Source organism: Ceratotherium simum, chromosome 19 (assembly GCF_057802395.1).
Source record: "Ceratotherium simum simum isolate JZ-2026a chromosome 19, ASM5780239v1, whole genome shotgun sequence".
Classification (NCBI taxonomy): Eukaryota; Metazoa; Chordata; class Mammalia; order Perissodactyla; family Rhinocerotidae; genus Ceratotherium; species Ceratotherium simum.
The window spans coordinates 35607029-35619299 of NC_141918.1; the positions used below are offsets into that span (position 1 = coordinate 35607029).

General features: G+C 42.9%; 1 protein-coding gene across 1 annotated transcript; it reads left to right on the forward strand.

The window, feature by feature from the left end:
* Positions 1–393: 393 nt before the first annotated feature.
* MARCKS (myristoylated alanine rich protein kinase C substrate) lies at positions 394–6366 on the forward strand. The gene is made up of 2 exons (XM_087444022.1): positions 394–921; positions 2726–6366. Exons 1-2 carry the CDS (start codon positions 820–822, stop codon positions 3620–3622), a joined length of 999 nt encoding a protein of 332 aa, XP_087300148.1. The 5' UTR covers positions 394–819; the 3' UTR covers positions 3623–6366.
* The last annotated feature ends 5905 nt before the right edge of the window (positions 6367–12271 follow it).

Below are 12271 nucleotides of genomic sequence, written 5' to 3' on the forward strand. Positions count from 1 at the left end.
CGCATACACACGCATACACATAAACACACGGGGAAGATGGGGGAGGGGAGCGAATGGAGCGAGACAGACACGGATATAGACCGACGAGTCAAAGCGAGTCAAGTTAACGCTTTCTCCGCCCCCCTCCACAAGCACCCCCCTCCCACGTTAATTAATTACAAACAAAGCAAGCCAATCAAGTCATGCATTATTATTTTCAAGCAGAAGGAGGCGAGAGGCATGTATTTTTTTAATTGATTTATTTATTTGGAGGACATTAATTCTCAGTCTGAGGCTGATTTTCAAACCGTTTGCAAAGCGCGGCTCCATTGTTCGCCGGCCGCGCAGGCTCCGCCCCCTGCTTTGTGTGCGGCGCGCGGATTGGCCGGCGCGCGCGGGGGCCGCGTCAGCGCCCGCGAGCCCATTCATCTGTGCACTTGGGCGTTGGACCCCGCATCTTATTAGCAACCAGGGAGATTTCTCCATTTTCCTCTTGTCTACAGTGCGACTACAAATCTGGGATTTTTTTTATTACTTCTTTTTTTAAAAAAACTACACTTGGGCTCCTTTTTTTGTGCTCGACTTTTCCACCCTTTTTCCCTCCCTCCTGCGCTGCTGCTTTTTGATCTCTTCGACTAAAATTTTTTTATCCGGAGTGTATTTAATCGGTTCTGTTCTGTCCTCTTCACCACCCCCACTCCCCCCTCCCTCCGGTGTGTGTGCTGCTGCCGCTGCCGCCGCTGCTGCTGCCGCTGCTGCCGCTCGCCCCGTCGTTACACCAACCCGAAGCTCTTTGTTCCTCCCTTGGATCTGTTGAGTTTCTTTGTTGAAGAAGCCAGCATGGGTGCCCAGTTCTCCAAGACCGCTGCGAAGGGAGAAGCCGCCGCGGAGAGGCCCGGGGAGGCGGCTGTGGCCTCGTCGCCTTCCAAAGCGAATGGGCAGGTAAATTCTACCTGTGATTCTGGTCATTTCTTGGGTGTCTTTCTCTGGTCCTGACGCTTCCCCTTCCCTCCCGGTCGCGCCTAAGGCGCATTCGGCGGAGAGGAGCGTGGCCAGATTCTAGTCTGAAAGTTGAAAGGAAAGCGATAGCCTAAATTGTCAATTTCTCATAGGAGGGGTCTACCCCCCCCACTCCAAAGGAGTGGTTCCCGGACAATCCTGGCTAATTCTTGTGTAGATGGGAAGCAAGAAGTGATAAATCGTCTAAAATGGCGTGTTTGGAGGTTGGCAGAACGTGACTAGCTAGGTGCACCCCCCCCCCCGCCCCCAGCCAGGTTGCGTTTGTATTTGGTGTTGGGCACAAAGGTGTCTGGGTGGTTTTCGTGTTTGTTGTCGAGACTGGGTCGCCTTCAAGATTTCTGAACTGGTGTGATTGTGTGGGTAGGGAAAGGGGCGGGGGGGGGGTCGCAATGGGGATGGCGGTGGAGAAAGGCGAGGAGGGAAGAGCTGTCTTATTGTATGCTGAGGCGGCGTGCCCTGGGTTCTTGGAAAGGTTGCTGGCTGCCTGGCTGGACGTGGGCAGAAGGGTTTCAGTACCTTTCGATGGGGCTTTCCCACTGTTCTAAATCTTGATTCGTAGCTGTCTGTGGAATTACACACCCATCTGACTTTTAAATGGTCTCCCTGGGGTGGGAAGACCCTGTGGGTCCTTGAAGAACCTGTCCAGATGGTCAAGAGGCAGTTCGTGTGTTTCGGTCGGGATTGTTCGTGTGCCTGGCGCCTCCACCACTGCGGGGGCCGCCCCGGCGCTGCCTGGACCCAGGCGGATGGCCATGGTTGGGTGGGCGCGAGAGGTCGGCCATGGGTGGCTGCTTCGCAAACACTGGGCGCCCACCACGCCTCTTTTCCTAGAGCAGAGGCCGTGTTGCCTCGCCTGCTCTAACCTAATTGGGAAGACGAGCTCTGCCAAGAGGCTCTGAACCCGTTAAAAATGCAAAATGAGCCGCCGGGGCGCGCCCGGGCTTCGCAGAATCACGGGCGCCGGTGGGCGTGGAAGCAGAGGCGAGACCTCAGAAATAATGGGTTTTCCCCCTTGCTCGTTGGTTTTATCCCGACCGGGATGCCACCTGAGCTTTGTTTGCGGGCTCTCGCTGCGCGATCCGGGCTCGGGGGCGCCTCGGCCGGCGGGCAGGGCCCGGCCGGGCAGGGCGGGGTGGCCCGGCGGCCCCGCCCCTCCGCGCCCAGCTCCGCGCGGTGGAGGCGCAGCGCCCCCTGCCGACCCCAGGTCTAAGCGGGCGGAAGGCCCTTGCGCGCGCAGCCTGGGCGCTTCTGGCTGGAGCGCTCTGATCCCCCCGGGAGTTGGTTGTTGAAGGGGCCTTTAGAGTTTAGGGAGAACCGGGAGTGTGTAGCCTAGGCGCGGCCACCGGCTCTGGCTCTGTGCCTTCTTCCCCATGGCGTTTGGTGTGTCATATGTTACGTGGCTTCTTTTTTCCAAAGCCCATGAGGCGAAGGCTGCAATGGGTTGTTACCCTTCCTTTACACGTTTCGGACTCGGCCCTTTTAAATCCTTAGTGCATTTCTGGAGTGGTCGAGGCTACTGCTGTGCCCTTAGGGCGCACCAAACGGCGCTGCCCCCGTTTCTTCGTGGAACTCTTGTCTGCGCGTCCGACCCCGCCTCCCCATAAGGGAGCGGGACTCCAAAGCCGGAGGGGCCGGGGGCCGCTGGTCCCTCCTGTCCCAGGGGCGGGGGCGGGAATGGCGGCGCCCGGGCCGCTCCAGTGACGCTCCCCCTTTCTCTGCCCCGCAGGAAAATGGCCACGTGAAGGTAAACGGCGACGCTTCTCCGGCGGCCGCCGAGCCGGGCGCCAAGGAGGAGCTGCAGGCCAACGGCAGCGCCCCGGCCGCCGACAAGGAGGAGCCCGCGGCCGCCGGGAGCGGGGCGGCGTCGCCCGCCGCGGCCGAGAAAGAGGAGCCGGCCGCCGCCCCCGAGGCCGGGGCCAGCCCTGCGGAGAAGGAGGCGGCCGCCGAGGGCGAGGCCGCCGAGCCCGGCTCGCCCACGGCCGCGGAGGGGGAGGCCGCGTCGGCCGCCTCCTCGACGTCTTCGCCCAAGGCCGAGGACGGCGCCACGCCCTCGCCTAGCAACGAGACCCCGAAAAAAAAAAAGAAGCGCTTTTCCTTCAAGAAGTCTTTCAAGCTGAGCGGCTTCTCCTTCAAGAAGAACAAGAAGGAGGCGGGCGAGGGCGCTGAGGCCGAGGGCGCAGCCGGCGCGGCCGCCGAAAGCGCCAAGGACAAGGCCGCCGGGGGCGCCGCCGCGGCCGCCGCCGACGCGGGCGCGGCCTCCGGGGAGCAGGCGGCGGCGCCGGGCGAGGAGGCCGCGGTGGGCGAGGAGGGGGCGCCGGGCGGCGAGCCGGAGGAGGCCAAGCCGGAGGAGGCGGCCGCCGCGCCCGAGAAGCCGGCGGCCAGCGAGGAGGCCAAGGCCGCCGAGGAGCCCGCCAAGGCCGAGGAGAAGGCCGAGGAGGCCGCGGCCAGCGCCGCCGCCTGCGAGGCGCCCTCAGCCGCCGGGCCCGGCGCGCCCCCGGAGCAGGAGGCGGCCCCCGCGGAGGAGGCCGCGGCCGCCTCAGCCTCATCAGCCAGCGCAGCCCCCTCACAGGAGGCGCAGCCCGAGTGCAGTCCAGAAGCCCCCCCAGCGGAGGCGGCAGAGTAAAAGGGCAAGAGTTTTTGAGATAATCGACGAACTTTTCTCCCCCCGTTTGTTTGTTGGAGTGGTGCCAGGTACTGGTTTTGGAGAACTTGTCTACAACCAGGGATTGATTTTAAAGATGTCTTTTTTTATTTTCCTTTTTTTTAAGCAGCAAATTTTGGTTCCCTCCCCCTCCCCACAGATCCCATCGCAAATCATTCTGTTACCACCATTCCAACAGGTCGAGGAGAGCTTAAACACCTTCCTCTGCCTTGTTTCTCTTTTATTTTTATTTTTTGCATCAGTATTAATGTTTTTTGCATACTTTGCATCTTTATTCGAAAATGTAAACTTTCTTTGTCAATCTATGGACATGCCCATATATGAAGGAGATGGTGGGTCACAAAGGGATGTCAGATGAAGTGATAGGAGCCACGATGGGGAAACTTAAGTGGTGCATAACATTGCCAAGAGTAGTGTACCACTAGTAATGATGGTGTAAAGGCTTAGTCTTTTTTTTTTTAAAGAAAAGTTATTGCGATGTATTTTGTGAGGCAGGTTTACAACACTACAAGTCTTGACTAAGAAGGAAAGAGAAAAAAACACCAATACCCAGATTTAAAAAAAAGATCATAGTCTTAGGAGTTCATTTAAACCATAGGAACTTTTCACTTATCTCATGTTAGCTGTACCAGTCAGTGATTAAGTAGAACTACAAGTTGTATAGGCTTTATTGTTTATTGCTGGTTTATGACCTTAATAAAGTGTAATTATGTATTACCAGCAGGGTGTTTTTAACTGTGACTATTGTATAAAAACAAATCTTGATATCCAGAAGCACATGAAGTTTGCAACTTTCCACCCTGCCCATTTTTGTAAAACTGCAGTCATCTTGGACCTTTTAAACACAAATTTTAAACTCAACCAAGCTGTGATAAGTGGAATGGTTACTGTTTATACTGTGGTATGTTTTTGATTACAGCAGACAATGCTTTCTTTTCCAGTCGTCTTTGAGAATAAAAGGAAAAAATCTTCAGATGCAATGGTTTTGTGTAGCATCTTGTCTATCATGTTTTGTAAATACTGGAGAAGCTTTGACCAATTTGACTTAGAGATGGAATGTAACTTTGCTTACAAAAATTGCTATTAAACTCCTGCTTAAGGTGTTCTAATTTTCTGTGAGCACACTAAAAGCGAAAAATAAATGTGAATAAAATGTACAAATTTGTTGTGTTTCTTTATGTTTTGATAAAATACTGAGACTTCTAGGTCTTAGGTTAATTTTGAGGAAGATCTTGCATGCCATCAAGAGTAAATTTTCTTGTGGTTTTTCATCTGAAGTTTTCAAACTCTGAAATTCATAATCAGCAGTGGCAGATTACATACAGGAAGATCTTACAGCATTCCATGTCAAATCTGTTACCATTTATCTGCATTTAGTTTCCAATTAAAAGTTGAACAATTATTTTTATTGTTGTTATATAGCATGTCAGAATAAATCCGTTAATACAAAAGCAGTGTGACCCGAAGACTATAAAATGTCCTATGTGAAAATTTCATAAAACTACATTTTTTGTCACACAGGTTCAGAAACTTGATACTGAGTGAGAGTCTATTTAATCCAAACTGCAGATGGGTCATGAAAAGTGGCTAAATGTGTTTCAAAAATTGATGGTGTATTACCTGCCATTGTAATTGCTTAGTGCTTGGCTAATTTCCAAATTATTGCTTAGAGTATGTGTTATACCTTAGGAAAACAGGCTTGTGTAAAGAAGCAATGGTGATGAATGGGCGACATTGTCAGTTCATGGGCGTTAAGTACTTGCCTCAATTCTTTAGTTGCAAGCAGTTTTTTTAAATGAAAGTAGTGTGTTAGCATCTTGTTACTCAAAGCAAAAAAAGAATAATACTTCCTTATGTAGTAATAATCTTTACTAGTTTACCTCCTTTGCTCTTTACCACCCCATAACTGGATTTTTTTTCTTCACTAGACCCTAAACTGGGTTGAATTGTAAGAGAAAGATGTGTATCAAATACCATCACTTCATTAAATGCAAAGAAAAATTGTTTACGCACACCTGCTTTGCTATTTTTAGCAGTGTGCCTTGTAGGGTTCACAATAAGTCAGTGAACCACATTTGTGACAACTGAATGCCAAATACTAAATTCATTAAAATAACAAACTGGCTTTTGACGCCTTTAATTGGAATAATGGATCATAAGTAATAGTGCATGACTTCTTACCAAACACCTTCCCCACTAATAAAATCAGATAGCACTGGAAAGAGTATACTTTTCAGTTAGGGTTTCTTGATCTTGGAGGATGTTGGAAAGTTAAAAATCAAATCTGGTAACCAAAGGACTGCTTTGTGGGGTCTTTCCCACCTTACCAACTTTTTCTCAAATACCTACTTGGCCTACTTGGCACCTGGTTGTGGTAGGACTCAGAAAAAAGTGGATTTTAAAAAGTAACTCCTGGCTAGTCAAAAATACTGTGTAACCAACTATATTGCTAGGTTTGTTCTTTTAACAGCTGGAATTTATTAAGATGCATTATTTTGATTTTAATCATTGCCTAAAACACTTTGGGTGGTATTGATGGAGTGGTGGGTTTTCCACCAAGTGATTAAATGAAATTTGACATATATCTTTTCATCCAAAGTTTTGTACATCACATTGTTTTCTAATGGAAAATGTTAATATGGCTTTTTGTATTACTAAAAATAGCTTTGAGATTAAGGAAAAATAAATAACTCTTGTACAGTTCAGTATTGTCTATTAAATCTGTATTGGCAGTATGTATAATGGCATTTGCTATGGTTATAAAATACTTCCTCTGGATTATAATAATCATTTGATCCAATTGCTATTGCTTGTAAAATAAAGTTTTACCAGTTGATATAATCAAGCTTGCTAAAATAGGATTTTTTACAAATTGAATTTTAAAATGCAAGTTTTAGAGAAAAACTGAAAATCTGAAGTGTTGATGGTAAGTATAACTATTATTCAGTTTAAGGGGTTTGTAAGGTATGCTTGACATTCTACTTAGGATATAAAATTATATTCATTGAAGGTGAGTTATATGCTCACAAGTCAATTAAAAATTTTAGTGATAGAACTTGTTAATATGTTTGAGAAATTGCAATTTGTTTACATTTTCCCCCCATATGAGTATAAACAGAATTTTGCAATTAAGGTTAAGGATTTGGGGGAGGGTGTTTCTGCATTCGTATATTTTAGTTAGATCCAGCTGGGAGGGGGTGTAGCCCAAGTTAGCTTTGAAAATTAAAAAATTAGTTAAGAAACAGGGCTATTAGCTTTTATCTTTCCTTTAATCATTCACTGTGTAAACTGAGCGGTTTCTGTTCCTCTCCACTTTCCACCTATGTGAAAGTATTTAAAGCAGGGTGTAGCAAACAGGAATTTTAAAATGCTTTCAATCTGTAAATGTTCCAGCCCCTGCTGGGGATTCAAGTTCGAGAGCTCCTTTAAATTACGGAAAATAACTACTTTTAAAAGGTGCGAATGTTAACCGTATTTTGTGTTCCTGAAGAAGCGATAAATTACTGATCCTAAAATGCTCCTGTCTCCAGTTCCTCTCAACTGTTTTAAAACAAAACAAAATATCTACCCCATCATAAGATTTAGCAGCTGCAAGTATACAAGATAATTATTGCAAAATTTCTAGAAATCCTGATAATCCCAGTTCTAGTGTTTTGATAAAATTAGTATAAGACTTTAGTACTACTAGTAAATGAGAAATGAGAGTATCTTTGTCAATTGCAGTTATTACAACTTCTCTCATTTCTGGGGGAAGGTGAAAGGCAACAGGACTAATCATCACGATTTCAATAAATATAACAAATTCCAATTGAATTTGTTGTTAGCATTACAGACTATCTTCCTAATGGGTGGGCAAGTGTTAGGTTTGAAACGTGAGTTAAGGACTGGGTACAGTGCTAGAATTCTGTACCTGGGTAATTAGTGGGAGTGAGAAAAGGGAAGGGATTCATGGAGAGAGTTATAAACTGAAAGTCCAAGCCCTTCAAATCAAGTCAGGTCCAATGACATAAACCTGCATTTTGAAAAGCACCATCCAATAGAAATAGAATAAGAGCCACATACATAATTTTAAACTTTTTTAGTAACCATATTTTTTTAAAGAAGGAACAGATGAAATTAATATCTATATATCCAAAATATTTCAACAGGTAATCAACATAAAAATTATTGAGATATGTTACATTTTTTTCTTCCTAAGTCTTTGAAATCCAGAACACATCTCAATTGAGAGCAGCCACATTTCAAGTGCTCACTGGTTGCATGTGGCCACCATATTGGAGAGCACAGGTCTAGAGAATTAGAGTCTGGGAGTCGCAGAGTGATTAGGAATATCCAGCCACAGACTATTTGCAAAGTAGCTTGTGTAATTCCGTGAGCTTCAAGGGTTTAGCTTCTGAGCCAACGTTGAAGTTTTTTCTAAATTTCAAAACATTTTAAGCAGTTAATACAGCACTGATGTTGCAAATAAATACGGTGAGATTCTGTATAGGGCTTGTTAGTAGAATTGTGTCCCCCCAAAATTCATGTTGAAGCTGTAACTCCCAGTACCTTAGAATGCAACTGTATTTGGAGACAGGAGGTGATTAAATAAGAGTGTCAGGGTGGGCCCTAATCCAATGTAACTGGTGTCCTTATAAGAAAAAAAAAGTTGGACACACTAAGAGACATCAGGGTACATGTGTGCAGAGAGAAAAGACCATGTGAGGACACAATGGAAGGGTGGCCATCTGCCAGCCAAGGAGAGAGGACTCAGAAGACACCAAACCTATCAGCAACTTGACTTTGAACTTCCAGCCTCCAGAACTGTGGGAAAATAAATTTCTGTTGTTGAAGCCACCCAGTCTATGATATTTTGGTATTTTGATATTATGGCAGCTGTAGCAAACTAATACAGGACTCCAGAGTAAGAATGGAAAGATTGCCTGACCTTACCTAAGGATGTAAAGAATTTTACAGGCTTGCTTTTTCTCTTCGCTCGATGGAAAAGAGACTGCTTTATAGCTTGCAAATTTTCTTATTACTGTTATTCTTACCTTAGAAAAGAGAAACGATAGTTTAAAAGTTAGAAAGGTAGATTATATCTCTATCTTAATTCTTTATTAATGACTTGATAGGAAAGATCTTGGGAGGGCAAATAGTAAAAAATATTGTCTAAAACTACTATATAATGTTATATCTGAATTTATCCATTTCTATTTCTTTCTTACAATTTGTTTGTGCAAGAAATTGAGTTGTTTGTTCAATAGTTTCCATAGTATGAATTTTGCTGATTGCACCTTATGCTGTAATTTAATACATTCCTTTGTTTTTTCTGTATTTCTTATATTTCCTGTAAATTGATCAATAGAGCTAGAGGCTTGATGAGATTCGGATTCAAAGGACTATATTATAGATGACGGTGTATATTTCTATCAGGAGGCACATAATGTTTAGTTGTGCCTTTTTTTGTGATATTTGAAGCCATTGATCTTTGCTTAAATCCATTAATTAGTTTAGGGTTGCCAAATGGCATTATTCTAATTGTCATTCCTTTTTTATTTATTTGTTCAGTTACTTCTATAAAGAGAAACTTTTCTTCATCAACCATTTGGCTGTCCTGAAGTACATTTCTTAATGGAAAGGCAGAATAAATGTTTGATTTTTTTCCTTTTATTTATTGATTTTCAGAATAATGAGTTGGTTCTCTAGTGTCCCCCAAAGGTGATCAATGATGATATTTATTTCTTTAGTATCATTACACATTCATAGATTTAAACTTATTTGATGTAAGCAATATAAGTGATGCTCAAATTGACTCATGGTAGATTATCTTTTTTTTTTTCTTTTGTGAGGAAGATCAGCCCTGAGCTAACATCCATGCCAATCCTCCTCTTTTTTGCTGAGGAAGACTGGCCCTGGGCTAACGTCTGTGCCGATCTTCCTCCACTTTATGTGGGATGCTGCCACAGCATGGCCTGACAAGCGGTGCCTCGATGCACACCCAGGATCAGAACCCGGGCCGCCAGCAGCAGATCACGTGCACTTAACCGCTATGCTGCAGGGCTGGCCCCTAGATTATCTTTTAAAGTTATAAAATTCAATAAATGAAATCAGTTTAAATTTTATTAAGAGGTTACTTGGGAATGTGCTAAAAAATAAATGGAACTCAATATTTACTTTACTCGAATGAAATGGATTTACATATTTAAGTGTTGGCACATCCTTAATTTTAGATAGGGTATCATGCCAAGAAGCCTTCAGTTTATACAATTTCAAAGAAATGGGAGGCATTGCAATTTTTTTTCTTAGCCTCTAATTACTACTGTATAATCATATTTAAATGCCATCAAAATCTATCAACATAACACCTCACTCCTTGTAGTAAGAAAAATGTCTGGATATTTACGAGCATGAGAAGACAGCAATCACCAGTCTTGGAGACACATATGTTGGAACTGATGAAGCAGTACACTTAATAGAACAGGTTCATCAACAGGCATTACTTTTTTTTTTTTTTGTGAGGAGATCAGCCCTGAGCTAACATCTGCCAATCCTCCTCTTTTTTTGCTGAAGAAGACTGGCCCTGGGCTAACATCCGTGCCCATTTTCCTCCACTTTATATGGGACGCCGCCACAGCATGGCTTGCCAAGCGGTGAGTCGGTGCGCGCCCGGGATCCGAACGGGTGAACCTCAGGCCGCCGCAGCAGAGCGCTCGCACTTAACCACTTGTGCCACTAGGCGGGCCCAACAGGCATTACTAATTTCCCTGGCAAAATACTAAAACTTGTATCATGGAGCATGGGACACTGAAATTGGCAATTTTTAAAGAAAAAATTATACCTATTGTAGAGCCCAGAGACTCCTACGGCAAGATTAATTGACAGCTTTTATTAAGAAGTTTTGAAGAAGTTGAATTTAAGTGCAATATTCCTTTCTAAGCAAATTGCTAACTAGAGCTACTTATTTAATGTTTTTGAAAAACTGGCAAGCATTGGATGAGGCAATAGATAATCTAAAATAGATAACATTTTAATAGATTTGAGAGCACTTGGTGAAATTATAAAGAAAAAGGAGCCTATGGACTTGGTCAGGTCATATTATAAAATATTAATTATTAACTAGGAAAATGAATTATCTTGACAAAGTCACTTTCCTCCAGTGTCTGGGGCGCTAGCTAGTTCATGAATTGGATTACAACACTACAAAGAATGTCTTATTTTCCTCTTCTCATGTGCTTCCTGATATTTTAAAAGCATAAGTTATTGCTAAGAATTTTGGAATTTTTAAAATGAGAATTTTAATGTTTTTTTTTATTTGTTGGTATATAGCTTCTAAATTTAAAATTCCATGTGTTCTAGAAGTGAAATTTATCAGAACTCCAATGATGAATTTATTTAAAACAAACAAAAAATATATAAATACTAGAGTTTCTTTTCCAAACTAAAATGAATGTTTTTATTCATATCTCTTGAGAAAATCTACATTTTTTAGCATTCTTGCACAGAGCACAAAGATTTTTTCATGTTTATTAATGCTTAGTGGACAAAGAAGAATTTAATAATACAATCAGTAAAAAGTATAGTCATAGTAAAATCAAATGAAAAGTATTTCTTGTGAAGCATCTCTGCCATAACTTCTTGAGACTTAAAACACAGAATAAACATATTTATTGAGAAAATGTAGAGTTTTGATTTTCTTTTGTTCAGATTAAGAAGACTCATTAAAACTAGTTGCTCATAGGGGCCGGCCTGGTGGCGCAAGCGGTTAACTGCGCGCGCTCCGCTGCGGCAGCCCGGGGTTTGCTGGTTCTGATCCCGGGCGCGCATCGACACACTGCTTGGCAAGCCATGCTGTGGCGGCGTCCCATATAAAGTGGAGGAAGATGGGCACAGATGTTAGCCCAGGGCTGTCTTCCTCAGCAAAAAAAGAGGAGGATTGGCAGATGTTAGCACAGGGCTGATCTCCTCACAAAAAAAAAAAAAAACAAAAACTAGTTGCTCATAAAGCATGCTTCTTCCCTAATTTCTTACTGTCCTGAATTCCAATTTTGTTATCAAAAGTATATTTACAAGTAATATATACATATTTCAATATATAAATTTATATATAAAGTAAATTAATAATAAAGAGCACACATTCAGATTTATCCTCGACTTTATATATTTATATATACATTTATATATATTTATATTTACATATATATTTATATACATAATATGCACGATATATTATATATTTTATGTGTAATATAAAATATAAATTTATATAAATATACATATATAAAATCAGGCATAAATCTGAATGTGTGCTATTATTAATATTAAAATCTTTAAACAAAATTTTTTTTCTATTTTCAGTTTTGTCACCACCCTCATTTGCTACTTGACATCTTTATCTTCTGAATGCTTCCTAAGGTTATAGAGAACAATGATTGAACGAGGTTTTAGATTTGGCTAAAGGAGGATTTTATGACCAGAAGTTGATTTCTCCAAAAATGCTTTGTGTGAGAATGTTTAGTTTGGTTTTTACCATTGATCACTCTTTATAACATGTAGTTGTAATAATAACCATCATGCATATCTGACCTACAATAAAGAAGAAACTGGGCAGAATAAAGAATATTGATGTTT